Raw genomic sequence first — 20,903 nt, forward strand, 5'->3', positions numbered from 1 at the left:
GCACCCTGGTGCTCCGTGTGTGCCTCCTCCCACTTGTCAACTATGGGAAGCACCTCTCCCTCTGTTCGCCTGACTGCCCTGTTCTCCATAAGGAGCGGCGAATAATGGAAACCAAAATCTTGGACAGGCTCACCTATCAAGATGCGAAGAGGAAATACAAACACCTACATCCTGTTCCAATGACTGCATCATATGCTGCGACTGCAACTTCGTTGCCCCCGTTGGCGACGGCTGTCCCTGCGTTTGTAAAACCTCCAGTGAGCCCTCGGGGCCGCCCCAACTCTTCCCCCGTGTCTGTGATGGGGGACACTGCTCCTTCTGGTGCTCCCACGGTACATCCCTTGGGAGACCAAACCTCCAAATTGATGGGGCAGTTGAGCCAACCCCACCCTGCCGGAGGTACACCAGCCTCCTCCGGCCTCTCTCACGTGGAAAGGGTCCCTTACAAGTCTATCTTTTCAGTCACCCTCCAGTGAGACAGCTGACATCAGTCAGTGGCTCAAGGAGCCACGAGTGGCGGATCGAAGAGTTTCCTGCTCTTTGTCTGTCCCTGACCCCTTCCTGCGACTCCCTCCCAGGGTGCTCCTAATGAGCAGCGGGTGGGGGGGGGGGGGGGGGGGGGGAAGAAGAATAAGAAGACGACCAAGCTGGGTAAGAAGGAAGAGGTTCTGGTTGCCTCTGTGCCACCTGTCCTTACCAGCTCTGCATCTGAGGACAATTTGCTGATTTTGGTGTGTCCCCCAACCACCTCAATCTCACCTCTACCTCAGACGCAATGGTTCTTGATTCAGGCTCTTCTTTGGTGGTGGTAGATGACACGGTGGTGTGATCTGCCTCCTCAGTCCATTCGCGCCGTTTTCAGCTGTGGACAATGTCATTCTCCAGTGGAATTGCAGTGGTTTCATCCACCACCTTGCTGAGCTCTGATAACTTCTCAGTCTTCACCCTTTCTCCTGCATTGCTCTCCAGGAAACTTGGTTTCCGGTGATGCGAACCTGCGCCCTCCGTGGCTATCAGGGTTTTTATAAGAATCGGGCAGCTTATGTGCGGATATCAGATGGCGTCTGTGTCTACATCCTTAACTCTCTTTACAGTGAGTGTGTACCTCTTCAAACACCTTTAGAGGCTGTAATTGTTCAGGTGTGTATGCCCCAGGCTGTTACTGTTTGCAGTATCTACCTTCCACCAGATGGTGATGTCCCACAACATGCATTGGCTGCACTGATAGCCCAACTGCCACCACATTTTCTGTTACTGGGCAACTTTAATGCCGATAATCCTTTGTGGGGTGGATTGGTGGCATCAGGCCGAGGCACTGTCGTTGAGTAAGTATTGGCACAGTTCGACCTTTCCCTCTTAAATAATGGTGCCTCCACACATTTCATTGTGGTGCATGGCATGTACTCAGCCATCGACCTTTTGGTCTACAGCCCTAGCTTTTTACCATCTGTCCAGTGGAGTGTGCATGACGACTTGTGCTATAGTGACCACTTTCCGGTCTTTCTGTCACTGCCATATTGTCACTCATCTGTGCGCCTCCCCAGATGGGCTTTGAATAAAGCTGACTTGGACTCATTCGCCTCCATTGCCACAATTGAGCCTCTTTCTCATGACACCATTGATGTGGTGGTTCACACGATCACCGCCAGCATCGTTTCTGCAGCGGAATCTGCAATTCCCTGTTCTTCCGGGTCCTCTGGCAGATGACTGTGCCTTGGTGGTCACCAGAGTTCACTGAGTTGATTAGAGATGGCAGGTGGGCGCTCCAAAGTCATAAGTGGCACCCGCCACTGGAACACCTCATTACCCTTAGGCGGTTCTGTGCCCAAGCCCAACACCTTATTCACCAATGGAAACAAGAGTGCTGGGAATGGTATATCTTCACCATTGTCATCCGTACCTCTCCATCGCAGGTTTGGACCAAGATCAGGCGACTCTATGGGTATCGGCCCCCTGTCAGTGTACCTGGGCTTTCCCTGAATGGAGCAGTCGGTACTGAATCAGATACGATTGCAGAACTCTTAGCAGAGCATTATGCTCAGAGTTCCACTTCTACGAATTAACCACTGGCCTTCCGCTTCCTGCAAGAGCGGTTGGAATGTTGGAGCCTTTCATTCCATATGTGCCACCCTGAATCATACAATGCTCCCTTCAGTGAGTGGGAATTCCAAAGTGCCCTAGCCAATTGCCCTGGTATGGCTCCTGGGCCGGATCGCATCATCAGATGCTCAAACATCTCTCGGTGGACTGCCAGTGACACCTCCTCAACCTTTTCAACCATATCTGGGTTGAGGGCGAGTTCCTATCACAGTGACATGAAAGTATCGTCATACCAGTGCTGAAACCTGGCAAGGACCCACTGGAGGTGAACAGCTACTGCCCCATTAGCCTCACCAACGTTCTGTGCAAGTTGCTCAAATGTATAGTGAGCCAGAGGTTTAGTTGGCTACTTGACTCTCGGGGCCTTCTGGCTCCGTCTCAGGGTGGGTTCTGTAAGGGCCGCTGTGCCACCAATAATCCAATCTGCCTGGAGTCTGCCATTTGTATGGCATTTGCCCGCAGTCAGCATCTGGTTGCCGTCTCTCTTGATATGCAGAAGGCATACAATACAACATGGTGACATCACATCCTTACCACGCTTTGTGGGTGGGTTCTTAGGGGCCTGCTCCTGATTTTTATTCAAAATTTCCTGTCGCTTCGTTCCTTCCGCGTGCAAGTTGGTTCCTCTCATAGTTCCTCCCGAGTCCAGAGAATGGGGTCCCACAAGATCCTGTCTTGAGTGTCTGCCTCTTTTTTGCATGCTGATGACTTTTGCCTGTACTACAGCTCCACTGGCATTGCAGTTGCTGAACGGCAGCTGCAGGGTGCTATCCGCAGGGTGCCATCTTGGGCCGTAGTGCACGGCTTCCCGTTTTCGGCTGCCAAGACTTGGTCGTGCATTTCTGCCGACATCGCACTGTTCACCCTGAGCCATGGCTTTATCTTGACGGCAAACCTCTTGCTTTGGTGGAGACACATCGGTTTTTGGGATTGCTTTTTGATACCCAGTTGACTTGGCTCCCTCATACTCAGCAGCTTAAACAAACATGCTGGCGGCATCTTAACACTCTTTGTTGCTTGATTCACACCAACTGGGGTGCCGATCGGTCTACCCTTCTACAACTGTATCAGGCGTTGATTCAGTCCCATCTCGGTTGTGAGAGCCTGTCTTACAGTTCGGCATCGCCTTCCTTGTTGCGGTTGCTTGATTCCATACTTCACTGCGGGATCCGACTCGCAACTGGAGCTTTCTACACAAGCCCTGTAAACAGCATACTTGTGGAGGCTGGTGTCCCTCTGTTGCAGATCCGGTGCCAACGACTACTGGTCACTTATGGTGTACATGTTTATAGCTTGCCCGGGCGTCCAAATTACCATCTGCTGTTCCCCAACTCAGTCATCCATCTTCCCAAATGGCAGCCCCAGTCAGGGTGTCCGATTGCGATTCGTGTCCAGTCTCTTCTCTCTGGGCTTGAGATTTTCCCTCTCTCACCTCTTTTCTGTGCCCATATACGTATACCCCCATTTTGTGTGCCCCATTCATGGCTTCAGCTGGATTTGGCTCAAGGCCTGAAAGACTCAGTCCCTCCTGAGTCCCTCCGTTGACGCTTTATTTCCATCCTTGCCCCGTTCCCCGGCTCTGCCGTAGTCTATACCGACGGTTCGTTGGTTGCTGGTCGAGTTTGGTATGCTTTTACTCTTGGGGAACAATTTGAACAACACTCATTGCTGGACAGCTACTTGTCACCATCTCTTGCACCCTAGAGTACAACCGCACCTGCTCGGGTAAGTCCTTCGTTACCTGTAGTGACTCCCTGAGTGGTTTACGAGCTGCCGCCCAGTGTTTACCTCACTCTCATTTGGTGATGGCTATCCAGGAGTCCATCCATACTCTTGCCTATTGCTGCATGGTTTTTGTGTGGACCCCAGGTCATGTTGGCATCCTGGGTAACGAAAGTGTTGACACGCTGGCCAAACAGGCTATCAGTGCACCAGACCTGGAGATTGGCCTTCCGGAATGTGATCTCCAGTCAGTATTGCGGCAAAAAGTCCTTGGTGCTTGGGGTGATGAATGGCGCACCCTGCCTTCTCCCAACAAACTTCGAGTCATCAAGAAGACTACAGGTGTGTGGCACTCCTCCTTGTGGGCCTCTCGCAAGGACTCCGTTGTACTCTGCCGACTACGTATTGGCAACACCTGGCTGACGCACAGTTATTCACTGCGCCGCGAGGACCCATCTCTCTGTCGCTGTGGTTCAGTGTTGACAGTGGTCCACATTTTGTTGGATTGTCCGCTTTTAACTGTGCTCAGGCAGACGTTTGCTCTGCTTGATATGCTCCCTGCACTTTTAATTGATGACGCTGCCATCGCTGGCTTAGTTTTGAGTTTTATTCATGCAGGGGGCGTTTATCACTTGATCTGAGGGTTTGTTTCTTTTTTGTGTTGAGTCTGGCCTTTGGCATACGGTTTTAGATTTTTTTTCCCCACCCCTCATGGTCAGCCAACCACTGTAACACTGTGTGTTTTTAATTCCTCTTTTCTGGCCTTTGTCTGTTTTTCTTGTTCAGTGTCGTCCCTTGTCATCTCCATTGCTTGTTTTTCTTCTATGATGCACAATGTCTCTCTTGTATTTTCTGCCACTGATGTTCGCTAAGCACCTCAGAAACACTCCCATGCAGGTTAAACAAGCCCATGACAAAACTCTGTTGATTCTCTTGGTGTAGGGTCTTCACTATCTCTTCTATTAATCCAACCTGGTAAGAGTTTTAGGCTGAGTAGTCAGACTCAAGAAGTGGTCATAAAAGTGTTATGTAAGCCACTTCTTCACCTTCATCTAAACATATGTACATACATACTACACAAGTCAGTATACCATGCATGGTGGAGGGTACCGTGTGCCACTACTAGTCATTCCCTTTCAAGTTCCACTCACAAATGGAACCAGGGAAAAATGACTGCCTGTAAGTCTCCTTTGACGCCGAATTATTCTTATCTTGTCTTTGTGGTCCATACATTAAATTTACTTTGATGGCAGTAGAATTGTATTGCAATCTTCTATGAATATCCATTCTCTAAATTTTCTCATAGTGTTTCACACAAATATGTAGTCTTTGCTCCTTAGGGATTCCTGTGAGAGTTCATAAAGCATCTCTGTAACACTCACATGTTGATCAAACCTCCCAGTAATAAATGTAGCAGAATACTTCTCAACGATTTCTTCCTTTAATCTGAACTGATGGGGATCCCAAACACATGAGCAGCACTTGAGAATGGGTTGCATTAGTGTTACACAAGTGGTCTCTTTTATGGATGGGATACACGCACCTAAAAATCTCCCAATAAACCTAAGTTGACCATTCGCCTTCCCTACTACTGACCTTAGGTGCTTGTTCAATTTCATATGGTTTTGCATTGTTACACTTAGATATTTTAATGACGTGATTGTGTCAAGCAGCACACCACTAAAAAACAATTGCATTTGAACTTTACAGAACTATTTCTCTACTTGTCTGCATTAACTTACATTTAAGGTTTTTCCAGTGACTCTGAACATGATATCTGCTTTCCCTACAATTTGTTTTGTGTGATCGTACCACTTTAGGGTGCTCTGGATGGCTACTACAGTACTTGGTATTTTATTGTAGTTACTGTTTCCAATACACAATAGTGTAATCATATAATAGTGAATTTCTTTGCCTATTTATATTCAGTGCCTAATTTATTTACATTCAGGGTAAGCTGCCAGACACTCTACCCGATCACCTATCCTCTGCAGGTCTTCCTGTTATTCACTACAGTCTTCTGGCCTTGTTTCCTTCTTGTAGACAATTTTATCATCTGTGGACAGCCTCATAGAGCTTCTGATTTTGTATGTGTTGTAAATGGCAATAGTCCTATTACAGTTCCTCGTGCTATTCCTCAGATTGTAACAGTAAATTTTGTTCTATTAAGAGCAACATGTTGAGTTCAATCTGCAAGGAAGTCTCAAATCCAGGGACAAATCTGATCTGATAATTGGTAATGCCATATTTTGTTCACTAAATGAGTGTGGAACTGTATCAAGTATCTCCCTCAAGTAAAGGAACATGGCATTAAGCTTTACAAAGGGAAAAAAAACTGATTTGGGTTGTACAGAGGAAATATGTAATATCCTTTACTGATGAAATGAAAAAAGTTGGTCTTCACACAGTATACAAGTAATAATCATGGGAGGCTATGTAATAAAGCCAAGTTATTCTAACCATAATTTGGTAAAATGAAACATCCATCTTATCTGTGTAAAAATGCAAAGTCACGTTGTCATCTATATTCCACATTAAATAGTTTAACTATCTGGACAAAAAAATATTCCTTGTTTCAGTCAACTTTAAGGTTGGTAACTGCTGCATCCCACATGATAAGCTCTGTGCCTTATTATACCAATGTTTAGTCTTTCCTCTGTAATTATTTGCTTCCATCACCCCTTCACTTAACAATTGTCAGTGTTAAACTGCTGTTTAATATGTGCACATCCTTCTGTCACTTATTTTCATTATATGCTTCATTAGACATTTTCCTCATTGACTCACTGCAGAGCATCTTCATTCCTTACATGATCAGTCCACTAATCTTCAGCAGTCTCCTGTAACATAGTTCAAAGGTTCTCAGTTGATTCATTCTATCTTCTCCACTGTCCAACTTTGTCTGCTCCAAACATAACTTTTCAGGATCTTTTTTTGATCTCACAGTTTATACACTGGTGTCCAAAATTAGAGCAACAAATGGAAATTTTGCAAGGTCGCATTTATTTTGCCACATAACAGTATAAACAGGTGACAGTGGATAGAGACAATGTAAAGAACACAGAACATAAGCAACTACAGCATATAGAACAGTAGATGAAAATGTTCTTTGCTTTTTCCAAGTTAACAGATTTGCCAACACATCCAACAACTGGTTAATGTGCTCACTATGAGGTGTGACCACCTCTGGCAGCAACAGAGGCCTGACAATGATGGAGCATGCTTTGAATAATGTCAGTGTCATGATGAGACAATAACGCCCATTCTTCGTGCGGAGCTGCTCGCTGGTCTTGGAGAGTGGTTGGTGGATGTTGATATGCAACCCGTCTCCCTTGTGCATCCCAGCCACGCTCTATGGGATTCAGATCAAGAGGAGAAACAGCCATGCCATGGGTGCAGTATCTTCTGTTTCCAAGAAAACATCAACCACTCGTGCTCCATGGGGCTGAACATTATTGTTCACGACCTCACAAAAACTGCACATGAGGTCTCAAGACCTCATCATGGTACATGACAGTAGTTAAACCTTCCAGATTCACCTATCCAATTTCATGAAGAGGTGTTCAAGTGGTCATCATAATCCCTGACCATGCCATTAGCGATCCTCCTTGATAACGCTGTCTTTCGCAGTGTTTGGGTTTCAAGATCATGTTCCACATTCCCTTCAGATAATTTGCCGAGAATCACTCTCCAGATCAAATCAGGATTCATCTATGGAAAGAACATTGGACCACTGTTCAACTGTCCAGGTGGCATGTTGAGGACTTCCCTTCTGTGAAGACGCGTCACACGTGCGCGCCCACACACACACACACACACACACACACACACACACACACACACACACACACACACACACGGCAGGTCTCTGGCAATAATGGCCACTGTGACAAAGCTTCTCTACTCCGCTCTTTCTGATGTCACTGATGGTCAGAGCTACCCTGGTCAAGGGTGCAGTTGTGATCTCTATAAACTGCAGCCACATCCGAGAAACAACAGAACGATTCACGTTAAGCCACCGAACCATATGAGTTTGCGACTGTCCCGCTTCCATTCTTCCTGTGGCCCTCCACCACAGAGAATCAGGTAGACGTCTTTTCTTTGTCATATTGCACCATCTGTGACTGTGTACACAGTAATTGTTAATGTGAAACTATCTGACAAACACTACTCCATTTGGTAGGTGCCCTGACGTCCTCGTTGGCATGGTTTTTCATTGACCAAAATGCCATCTTCCATGAAGAACACGATGGTACAGACACCTTTTGACAGTTTGTATGATTATATTGTGAATTAGACACAGGACGAGGAAATAGCAGTTTGCTGCTTTAATTTTGGACACTAGTGTATTTTTGTGTCAGCAGCTGTTCCCTTTTTCTAAGACGACATTTTTTTCTTGTGCAATCCTCCGTACCATGTCTGTTCTTCACCTCCTCTTTTTTATTTATTCTGCTTCATAAATATTTGTTCGCTTTGAGTAACTTAATCAATAGAAGGACGCCTATTTCAGTTTCACATTACATTTTGTCAGCATTTTCACTATGTCTATACTTGAAATGCAGATACTTCTTCTTTCCAAGAATTAATTGTTTGATGGACAAACATTGAAAAATAAAGGATGCCCATGGTTTGAAAGCAAGTCAATTAAGTATAGAACTTGAATGATTGAAAGTACCAATTTAAGTGTTACAGTAGAATATTTGCGAAAACCAGTATCACAAGATTCTTTGGTTGACTTTCAGAACTAGGCAGCTGTGTAGTCATTAAAATGCAGCCTTATTTGCTCTTGGCAAATTGTAATAGTAATAGTTTCAGTTGAGACTGGGGGTATATGGAGGATGCTGAGACCAGTATTACACTGTAAAATGGCTTTTTCAGTGATATCTTATAAAAGTTATACTGTTGTCCTAGCTTCCTGATCCAGAATTCTACTTGGGTACCCAGTGCTTGAAAGTAAAGGACCCAGAGAAGGACAGTGACTCAGTGAATGGTCTTCAGGCCATTGGACAGTTTGATTCAACACCTTGTGATCTCTGCTATTCATGATCTTCTTGCTGAACTTAGTCATACTGCCTGCTCAGTTGTACTTTACTCATTTTTCTTGGGCCTCCTTTTTGATAAAAGGCCAACTTCGCTGCCCATATTTATCAACTAAAGCCTAGTTCAAGCAAAAGCTTAATACTATCTCCTCCTTGCCTGCAACGGTTGCGGTGCATATAGTGCTTTTCTTCTCTGTATTTAGTGGGCCCTGGTCTCCTCCTGACTGGACTACGGGTGCTAAGTTTACAGCTATATGGCACCAACAACTTTGAAATTGTTAGACACAGTTCATCAGCATAGAGTTTGTTTGGCCACTGGTATTTTCCAGTGTAATCCTGTAGACAATCTTCTTTTGAAGCATGGATCTTGCATCTTCCAACGGTACCAACTCTTCGTCTCCTATGCAGTTAAAATTCATCAATTCCCTGATCACCCAACATATCCTATTCTTTTTGCATTTGAGGGGCATCAGACATTGGGTGGGATTACAAATGGGAATTTGCCTCACAGCCCTCTGCCAGGATCTCCATATCCCCTCCCTGGATTGTGCTCTCTCCATATCCCCTCCCTGGATTGTGCTCCTTGTGTCTCCCCCTCTCCCACCCCCACAAACTAGGACTGATCTATTTCAAGGTCCTAAAGTCTGTCACCCCCATGACCTTTTGACGCCTTGTTATGTTTGTTGCTTCAGGAGTTTTAGGGTGCAACCCTCTTTTACACTGACAGCTGTAAAACTGGATAAGAGGGGATTTGCTTTTACATTTGCTCCTGGGTAGGAACTTCATTTGTTGCAAAAAACATGTAGTATTTTTACAGCAGAGCTGGTGGCCCTTAGCAGAGCCCTCCACTGACCACGTTTAATATGTAGTGACTCAGTGAATGGTCTTCAGGCCATTGGACAGTTTTATTCAACACCTTGTGATCTCTGATATTCATGATCATCTTGCTGCACCCCCCCCCCCCCCCTCCCCAGGAATTGCGAAAGAATCCACCATCCTATGTCATCCACATTGGTGAGACCAGGCTGACCCATAGTTTTATAGTACGTAGCGAGCCACCTGCATGTTTTAGCTGTGGAGCATTACGGACAGTAACTCTTATCCTGTTGGAATGACTTCTTTTTTTCCCTCTTCTTCCATGCTAAGAATGGCTTTCCAAATGCCTTGCCTCAAATATTAGCTGATCATTCATGGGCAGCTGCACTGGTTTTCCATTTTCTCTGTGAAAGTGGCTTTAATTGCCAGATACATCTTAAGCTAGCCTCGGAGCTGGGGCGGTATGGTTGGGGTTCGGGTATCTCCTGCTGCATGCTGAGTCTGGGGGACACCCGACCTTACCTCCTTCATCAGCTCTTTCATCTCTTCCTTACTCTGTTTTAATTGTTTTTAGATGCATGTTGCCTCTTTCTCAGCCATAAGCTTTTTTTCTATTTTAGAGGTAGCATTCTTTTGATTAGTGGATGCTGTTTAACACCGCAACTACACTGGTGCAGGAATGGGACAGCTGTGGGTGGTGTGACTCATATTGTGCGTGGAGCCCTGGGGATTCCTTTGTCCTGTCTTACCTATCTCTCTCTCTTGTTTTTATTATTGATGGTCCAACTGATTTTCAGTACATTTTTAGCAGTCTCACTTTTACTCTTCTGAATCTGCCAACCAGAAGACATTCTTTGCTCTGTAACTGTCTTCACCCTTCATTGGGCTCGCAGGAGTCAGATGTGAGGTGGTGCTTTTGTTGCCTTCGGATGAGCCTCAGGAGACTCCTTGTCTGCTCTGACCTATATGCCAATCTGATCCATACACTTCTCTGTAAATTCTTTCCCAGTTCTGGCATTGGTATGGCCTTCAATATCTGTCTCACAGCTCTTACATACTTTAATCACCAGAACACTTGCTTTGTGGACGTCACTGATGTTGAATTGAGGGACTGATGAACTTGCCGTTTAGTCCCTTAATCACCAACTAACCAACTAACTAGTTTTTAATTTACATAATGTCTACGCTCTTAAAGTAGATTAGAGGCTGAATTGACTGTTCAAATGCCTGAGTCTCATAAAATGATAGATGAAAAAACGTGAAAAATACTGAAGTCTGTGTACCTTTTTTTAATTTTATTTTAATTTTTTACCTACTTATTTATCCATTAAGTTACTCCCTTTTTTTTCAACAATGATATTCATTGTATATTGTGTATTTCATGTACTTGCAAATGTTCCTCGTAATGTAGCATGTTCTTAAGTTCTTATTAAATGTTAAGAAATTACTAAAATGTATTCAGTATTTGTAGTTTCCTCATGTTGAAATCAATTTACAGGTACCAGTTTTGAGACAACCAGAAAACGTAAGACCTCGGCCATCGTCTAGTTTGCGACCTCCTTCCATTCGACCTCCTAGGATAAACACAATCCCACCACAGGGAAGACCTTCTAGTGGCATTCCTCGACCTCCTTCACGATTGCCTTCAAGGTTGCCTGCTCCTAAAATCAGGTAATGTAGCAGATAATACATGTTTTGGATATTATGTGGTCTCTCTCTGTAAAATATTTTGACAACATAAGCTATCACTGAATGTAAGCAGTTTAATAATTCAAATAATTCTTTTCTTTTAATGTGCTTCTTCTCCCCCACCCTCCCCTTTATTTTCTTTCTTCTCCCACGTCTATTCTGTGCATCTCCACTGTCTCATTTTCTCTTCTAAGTCACCAGCTGCTGTTTGGTCATTTCTAATTTCTTGCATTTAAAATTATTGCCAGAAGCAAGTGAATCTCATCTTTGATTTGCTTACACTTAAGAAAATCCATTTGCTTACAATCTTCACCTTCTATTTCTTCCTCTCCTCCTCCTCTTGTTTTAATTTGCATTAACAAGAGGTTCGTCAGTGATATTCTTCATACGAATTTGCAGAAGGTGTTTAAAAATTTCAGTCAAAAGGCCTGATTAAGAATGTTGGATGTGGGTTTGACAAACCCTTGATTGGTTTCAGATGGTTTGTGGCACTATATGTCTATGCAGAGGTTATGCAATTCCTGTAAATTATGAGCTGGTGATTTGTGGATGTGGAGCAGGTGCCCGATTGTGTCCCAGATGTATTCCATTAGGCCCAGATCAGGGAAATGTAATGTGCACTATCATGTTTCACAAATCACTGTAGCATGATTCTAGACATGTGACATGGACAGTTATCCTACTGGAAAAATCCCTCGTCTGGGAAGACGTCGAGTATGAATGGATGCAGGTAGTACGCAGTAATGTTCTTGCAGTTCACAGCCGTTTTGATAACTTCAATTACTACCAAAGGTCCTGAACATGTCCAGAAGAATGTATGCCGCAGCATAATAGTGCACCCACAGGCCTGCACCTATGACACGATGTACGTTTTGAGCAGCTATTTACCTGAATGTTGGTCTATGCAGACACAAATATTGACCTGGCACAAAAAGAAAACTGATTCATTCAAACAAGCAACACATTTCGCTTAATCCACAGTATACTGTATTTACTCGAATCTAAGCCGCACTCGAATCTAAGCCGCACCTGAAAAATGAGATTTGAAATAAAGGGGAAAAAAAAAAATTCCCTGACTCTAAGCCGCACCTGAAATTTGAGACTCGAAATTCAAGGGGAGAGAAAAGTTTTAGGCCGCACCTCCAAATCGAAACAAAGTTGGTCCATTGTAATATGAGACGCAATTTACGTCGAATGAATGACGATACAGCTACAGTAGTTTGGTTAGAGTCATAAGCTTACAGTTACGCTTTACCAGGTAGCCATTGCTGTGTGTCAGGCGCTCCGTCCGTATTTATACGGGTACCCTTCCTTTTTCACGTGCTTCATCTGGTTTGAATCAATTGCTTATTTTGCTTTGATCTGATAAGTGTCGTTTTCTTTGTTATAGGTGTTTACGTCACTCTAAGTTGTACTGTGTCATGCATTGTTTGTCGCATTCTGATAGTGCGTGTTTACGGCCTGTCGCTGCTCGCGACATGGCTTGCTTTTGTGCGCGCTGCCGCTGCTTGGCAAGAGAATGCTATTTGTTGTTACTTACACTGCTGCTTTCTTTGATAATGATCAACAAGAACCAAATAATAGACTGTGTATGATAGAACATGTTCTGAACAAGTTAGGCGAAAAATTTTCTCCGTTTGAAGATCTTTGCAGCCGCTTCTTTAGTACATCAAATTCTGTACCGAAATTAGTCATCTTAGATTTAAAAATCTAGTTAGTTGCCGTGCTTCATTTCTGACTGTATCACTATTAGGCATAAAATAATACGAATATAAACATGACACGATATGTATATTCTTCCGCGTTTGCTGTAGTGCCACTCTAGTTTCACAGTTTATTAGGCAGACAGGATTTAAATGAGATAGCAGCAAACATGAAAGAATACATGGCAAAATGTTTATATTCGTATTATTCTTATGGTGAAGAGAATACTGCATGTGATTCACATTTCATCAGGTACCTGTTAGCAGCAATCTCTTCTCACACGCAGAAAAAATTCAGAACGTAGAGTTGGCCATATTGACAAACATCCCAAACAGTCTTGCCAGTCGGATTTTCGTAGTATATTGAAATTCTGCTACATTCGAAGATGAACAATACGGAATTTGTACAAAGTATTTCTGTGTAGTGCTACACACATTCGACGGCAGAAGTTAGTTGTGGCGGCACCTACCAAAATTTTTCAGAACTTCCGTTTGCTTTGCACTCGATTCTAAGCCGCAGGTGGTTTTTTGGATTACAAAAACCGGAAAAAAAGTGCGGCTTAGATTCGAGTAAATATGGTAATATCAATGATCTCGTTACCACTACAATCATAATCGACGATGTTGGGTCGATATGAGAGTACTGAAGGATCCTCTGCTGCGGTTCCCAGTGTTCAACAGTGATGGTGAACAGTACACGCTGAAACACTTGCCCCTGCATGAGCTTTGTACTATGGTCAGATACACCACAGATTGTCAACCATCCTGCTTTACAGACTGAGCAAGCCTCCTATGTCTACATTCTGTGATGTGGCACAGTTGTCCAACACCTTGTCAGCTAATCACGGTTTCACTGTCATTCAGTCACTTCCCGTAGATGCTCATGATAGTAGTACATGAAAAGCTGATCAGTTTCAGTGTGTCTGAGATGCTAGTCACCACATCCCGCATTATAACAGTTTGCATCTTGTCAAAGTTGCTTATGTCAGTGTGATTTCTTGTTTGCAGCCTGTATCACTAGAAATCCTTCCCATTTCTCTTTGCTCTGCTTATATATTTTCTTACCACATCACATGCCCACACCACTACCAGGTGCCCTCGTGGTGGGCAGCAGTCATAACGTTTTTGCTCATAGGTGTATTTTTCACAAATTCAAAATATTCCTTTCAGTTTTAACCAGTATACCTGTAAACATGTTTCAGTAACACTTGTACACAGACATAACAATGTGGGGACTGCCACTCTGTTATGAACATACTTAATTGGCATACCAGCTCACTGAGTTCTTTTCTAGATATGTTCTATACAGATGTGACATGTTCTAAGCTCTGAGCAGAAGATAAATATATGAAAACGAATTGTGTTTTGTATTCGAAAATATTTTAATGATTATGAAGAGGAACGTAACAGCAAATGTTACTTGACAGTTATGGCTAGGGACCAGAAAATGTAGCATTTATTTTAGACAGAATTAGCATCATTTTTTGGAGCAATTAGCTTTGTTGTGAACAAAATTTGCAGCAGAATCAGCATATATTTTTATAATTAATTAGAGGTATAAATTAAAAATTTGGGGTGCTACATGTGTGAAGTTGAAATTCATCACAAAAAGAAAATTAAAAAACAGTGGTTGTATAAAGACTCCTTTCTTACTAGGCTAATTACTGTTTAGCTCTACAGAGCTTTTATACTGAAATGTTTCCCCACACCACATAGTATTGTCTTTCTATGTGTGTGAGTAACTGTATGTTTACTGTTCTGGGTAAATACATACAGCGTACACAGGGCGGTGTGTGAAACTGATAGCGATTACACGCTTCCGCTGTTGTAGAAATCTGCTCCAGATGCTGCAGATACCGTGTTGAGCTGAAAGTGGTAACCAAAGTACGGAGAAATATTCTTCGGGGCTCTGTTGCATAGCAATCAGATTGCTTTCAGTTCTGAGAAATGTCCAGTTACTATTGTGGATTTGAATGATCCATGAAGTGACTTCTTTTCCGAAGAAAACATCGAACTATTTCACTAGAACTGAACGCTCCTGTCGGAACTGTTCTCAAGCTGGTGTTTATTAGTAAATCGCAATAGCAGTATATCGCTGGGTGTATAATAAGACGTACCTTCTTGAAATGAACAATATTTTATTGTTCTATTAACTGATTTCCTTCCATATACACTTATATTTTACAATGTGAATCAAAAACTCGCAATGGCGTCGATCTTTTACATCACAAGAATGGCTCTCCTCTCCTAAAATTACTCTTAACAAGAACAAAAAACTCTATATCCTAAGAATAATTATGTGAGCACTGACCGCCACAGAGTAATAAACAATATCTCTCTCTCTCTCTCTCTCTCTCTCTCTCTCTCTCTCTCTCTCTCTCGCACTGTCACAGGAAGTTACGCTGCATGATACATCATATATGCCCCTCTTGTGGACGAACGTTTTTAGGCAAAAACAAACACGAGCGTTCACACAACACTATATCGTTGATTGTTTATGACGCTGTATTAATGTCCACTGTATTTCTTATGATATTTTGGTATTAGTGAATGACTATCTAAATGTAAATTATAGATTTGGGTGCATATACTGCTGACAAAGACTGTGCTGAATTCCTGATGCAGCTTATATGCATAGCTTACATGCTTGCTTTTATTCATTTGTCGAGGATGGCATGAGATGTGATTAGAAAGCTTTTTCATCATCACTCAAAGCTTCTGTCACTCGCCTTGAGATGTCTCAAACGGATAATCTAGCCATTTGGCCAAGCCCCACAAAGGAAATCCAAGGAAAACCTCGGGGTAGATTTACCATCCTCATATTTCTCATTTGCAAAGAAAATTAATTGATTTACAATGGAAAATAAAAAAAATATTTACAATATGGATTTTTTTGAATGAATTTAAACACTGTTCACAAAAGAAACACAACACTGTTAATCTTCTGTGTCTTGAGGTGAACCGTCGACGCGTTGGTTTACGTCCATCTGCGATTCCCTTCTATCTGTCATCTCCGGGTAACTGATTGAATTTTATTCCCATTTCACTGTCTCCTCGTGGATATTATGGTTTTCCACATATGGTTAACATGAAAATAAGAGTCAGTGTAAGTTCTGTGGAAAAGGTGTTTGATCTATGCTGAGCTGAAATAGAATCTAATCTAAAGTGCTTTCTAATTATCTGTTCCGAATTTGAAATATTCGGAAGTCGTAAGGTGTTCTTCATTTCTATCAACAACCCTAGAATGCACTATACACAAATCCAACTGGTGCTGCTGTGTCAACTTACACTCATCATCTTTCGGATGGACTTCAACACTTGTTGATGTGCTCATAACTGAAAGGCATTCACTCAGTTGGTAACTTCGCGAGCAACAATTGACGTACATAATTTACATACACAGGTATGTACAACTATAAAGACAATGTTCATCACACAAGATTGAAACAAAGTAATAGGCGTCCTTTTAAAACTGAGAACGGGTTATCCCTTCCGAACAGCATGACTTCAGCTCAGAGAGTAAAAAAGCAAATACAAACACACACTGACATTGTTAAATTGACATAAGAAAAAATATCTTGCCATAGACCAGATTCATTTGAGTCACTAACCCATGGTCATTATGCATTGTGAAACCTGATTGAAGTTACTATCAACTAAATAAAAAATTTTTTAAAAGAAATCATTCATACTATAGCTAAATTCTCTGCATACTGAAAAGAAAACATCTTTACAGTAGAAAACAAATACATAATGTCTGCATATATCTCATACATTATGCCTGAAAAGAAAAACTAACTACGAAATTGCAAAAAGAAAGAAACTATCCTAAGTATGATTCATAGGTTTAATGAAAATTCTCTAATCAATATTATCTGATAAGAATAGTATTTTCAATCTTCAGAATCTTCAGTCATCATGAAATTGCTGTTACAAGTGATGAGGATACATTCCTTTCACCTTTCCATTCTTCACATCCTTCAAAACACAAGTTCCTGGATGGGGTATTTTGGTAATCACAAATGGTCCTTGATACAATAATTGCCATTTTGTGTTCTTCCTCTGTATAAGTGAAGCCTTAGGATGAGTTTTTACTAAAACTTGGTCTTTCACTTCATATGTTTTTATTTTTCCAAGTCGATTGTCAAAATATATTTCCCTTTTTCTTGCCTTGTCCATTATATTGAGTAAGGATTGTCGTACTTTATTTTGTAGGTCTATATTGTTAATAGCTACTTTAGGAATTGGTCTAATCCAGTCATTCTGTTCCTGTTTTCCAAACATCAGTTCGTATGGGGTGTATTCTGTCGTAGTATGTGGCATATTGTTTACAATTTCCTGAAAATCGTGAAGATAATCGATCCATTTGGGTTGCTGGTTGTGGCAATAGGTTCTCATGAACCGGTTTAATTCATGAAAAATTCGTTCCACGGGATTCGCCGAGGGGTGGTACACTGATGTTAGAATTTGTTTTATATCACAACTGGCTAATGTTTGCCTCCAACGAAATCCAGTGAACATTGACCCATTGTCAGAAAGATTAGCCTCTGGTTTGCCTACCTTGACTATATAATCCTTGACTAGCTTCTTGGCTATGGATGCAGCAGTAGCTGATTTTAATGGATAAAGTTTGACATACTTAGTGAATATATCAAGAAAAGCTACAATATATTTGCATCCTCCCCTTGATGATGGTAGAGGACCACAGACGTCGACCGAAATGATTGACAGCGGTTTAGTGGGTATAATAGGATGTAGGAAATCTTTCACACAAAAATTTCCTGATTTGGCTAGCTGACAAATTTTACGTTTCCTTAACTGTCTGTGCACTTTCCTGCGAATGTTTGGGAAGTAGCAATATGCTTGAATCTTCCGAGCACACTTTAATACTCCAAAATGTCCCCAAGTGATGTGCATGTGCAAAATTAAGTCATTCTCATTCTTCTCGGGAAGACACACCTTCCAATTATCTGAATCAAGATGCCCTTTGAAAAATAAGACGTCGTCCTCAACTTTGTACAGTCTCTTCAGATCATCGTTTCCAGGCTTTGCTAAAGTTTCCTTTATTGAATGCCAACGAGGATCTTCATTCTGTAATTTTTCCATGTTCTTACACATGTCAAGAAAATGTTTCCTATGTATTCTATTAGTCATTATAAGAACATTAAATTCGGACGGATTGTCCGTGATGTTGATAGTTGATAAATCTCCATCTGGCATTCTAGACAATGCATCAGCGATGAAATTATCCTGTCCGCTTAGGTATTTAATTTCAAATTGAAACTCTTGGAGTGAGAGCGTCCATCTTGCTAATCTTGGATGTAATAATTTACATGTTTGCAAAGAACTTAAAGCTTTGTGGTCACAGTATACTGTTGTCTTCGCTCCATATAACTAATAGTAAAATTTCTTAAATGACCAGACTACGGCCAATGCTTCCCTTTCGGTAGTCGTATATGTTCTTTCACAAGCAGTTTAGAGTCGGCTAGCAAAAGCTATTGCACAGAAAGTTGATTTTCTATCTATCATCTTTACTTGGAAGAGGCATGAACCTATTCCAATTTCCGAAGCATCTGCCATTAAACCGAATTCTTGGCTCATATCTGGATGATATAATATTTGTGAATTGACTAAGGCATGTTTTATTGCTTTAAATGCATTCTGACATTGTTGCGTCCTCACCCACAGAGTATTTTTGCGCAACAAGCTGTACAACAGTTCTGCATTAATAGAGTGGTCGTGAATGAAACGCCTGAAAAAAGAGACAACTCTGAGGAAGCCCTTTAACTGCCTTTTTGTTGTTGGAACTGCAAAGTTTTTGATTGCCTTTAGTTTCTCAGAGTCCGGTAAGATGCCTTTTCCATTTATAAGATGACCCAAAAATTTGATTTTATCTCGAGCAAAATGAGACTTTTGCAGATTTGCGGTTATGCCTGCTTCCTTGAAACGTTCTAACACTCTTCTCAATAAATCAACGTGCTCCTTCCATGTGGTCATAGCTATGAGCATGTCGTCCACAAACAAAGTTAAATTGCTTCGAAGTGCAGGTCCCAATGCATAATCTAGAGCATTTATAAAAACTCCTGAGCTCACGTTTAGCCCAAAAGGTAAAACCTTAAATTGATAGCTTCTACCTGCATGTACAAATGCGGTGTACTTTTTTGATGGTTCATCTAGAGCTACCTACCAAAATGAACTTCTCAGATCAATATTTGTTAAATATTTCATCCCCTCGAACTTTTAAATTAGTTCATCGATATTTTCCGGATGAGTTCGCACGAACACGATAATCTTATTTATCTGCCGAGCGTATAGCACGAGACGAAGTTTTCCTCCCTTTTTCGAGACAACATGAAGCGGACTACGGTACGGACTCGTCGAAGGTTCGATCAGATCCCATTCAAGCATCTGGTGGATTTCCGCATCAACTGCCTTTCGTTGGTGCCACGGTACTGGATAAAAAATACGGCAGAAAACTTGGTGTGGTATCACATCTAAATGGCATGTGTATCCCTTGATTACACCAGGTCTTTCTCGAAAGACTTCATGATATTCCTGTAGAAGATCATATAATTGCTTTCTTTGATGTTGTTGCAAATATTAAGGTTCTTGCACCTTTTCATATACCATATCTTCAGGGTTTAAAACTGGTTGCAAGTAATTAATTTGGTAATACCGTGCAGGTTTGCTATGTATCCACTTTATTTGCAGCTTTCGTCCCTGACAATACTTTCCAGGGGTACTATATTCCCTGAGAAGATTCAGTTGATGTTTCTGAGCCATTATTGTAAAACTGGCACGGCCTAGAGAAAAATCGATATGCCAATTTCTCTCTCTAAATTCATCTATACCCAGGATACAGTCCTCAATCAATTTTTCTATTACAAGGAACGTGCAATTTATAGCTACATTTCCTATATCTAACTGGAGTTGAGTCTGCACATTAACGTGAGAAGACTTATGACCAGTAGGACCTACAATTCTACAACATTGAACAGGAAAAATCAGTGGATTTGCTTTCTGAAGTATTCTTTGAAATAACTTCTCAGAAACGACATTTACTGCTGCTCCTGTATCTAAAGTAACTTGCACAGTAATGCCTTCAATTGACGCCTGAATTTTCGCAACAGGTTCAGTGATATGTTCCTCTTGACAAGGCATCATATCCTGCTGAAGTTCTTCTATTAATAATCTGCCGTCATTGTACCGAAAAAAAATTGACGCTTGAATTTTCGCCCCTGAAAACTTCCTCGACTGCTCTGTCGGAGCTTCTGACAGTCGAGTTTAGTTTGACGATTGTCCATTATTAGCAGATGTCTGCTCCGTTATGTCGGTTATTATTGGTGGTTGATTTCTCCATTCATTTGCATTATCATTTGGTACCCAACCTGAAGTTTGTGGTTGGTTGTGATATTCTTGGGTTGGTTGCTGATATCGGCGTTTTTGCTGATAATTCCCTTCTTGATAGTATCCTTTCCTCTTCTTATTATTCTTCCTCCATTTCTGTTTATATGTTTGTTCACATTGTTGGTCATGATTACACTGGTCGGGATTTTCGTTACCAAATTTCACGTTTTTCTGGAAATAATTCACCTGTGGGTTTGCTGAATTGTGTGCAAAAGGTTTGTTTCCATACTGTTTGTTGTTGTTATTGTATTTGTTAGGTTGGTAACTTGGTTGGTTATAGCGCACACGTGATTCTTCGAATAGAATGTCTGTTGAATCCAATGTGGCTAGAAAATCTTCCACATGTTGTTCAGGCACATGTAGAAGTTTTTCCTTAACTTCAAGTGGAAGTTTGCCCTTTAATATTCGAATGATATCCTGCGTTGGG

The 20,903-nt window shown here is 41.8% G+C and overlaps 1 protein-coding gene across 2 annotated transcripts in view; it reads left to right on the plus strand.

Annotated features, from left to right (window-relative positions):
• Positions 1-20,903, plus strand: part of LOC124804824 — a 164,306-nt gene that overhangs the window by 131,833 nt on the left and 11,570 nt on the right. For both annotated transcript variants that reach the window (XM_047265168.1, XM_047265169.1), the window contains exon 9: positions 11,176-11,348. In XM_047265168.1, the coding sequence (XP_047121124.1) occupies positions 11,176-11,348 (173 nt within the window). The remainder of the gene's footprint in view (positions 1-11,175; positions 11,349-20,903) is intronic.

The sequence above is a fragment of the Schistocerca piceifrons genome, chromosome 7, assembly GCF_021461385.2.
Source record: "Schistocerca piceifrons isolate TAMUIC-IGC-003096 chromosome 7, iqSchPice1.1, whole genome shotgun sequence".
NCBI classification, from domain to species: Eukaryota; Metazoa; Arthropoda; class Insecta; order Orthoptera; family Acrididae; genus Schistocerca; species Schistocerca piceifrons.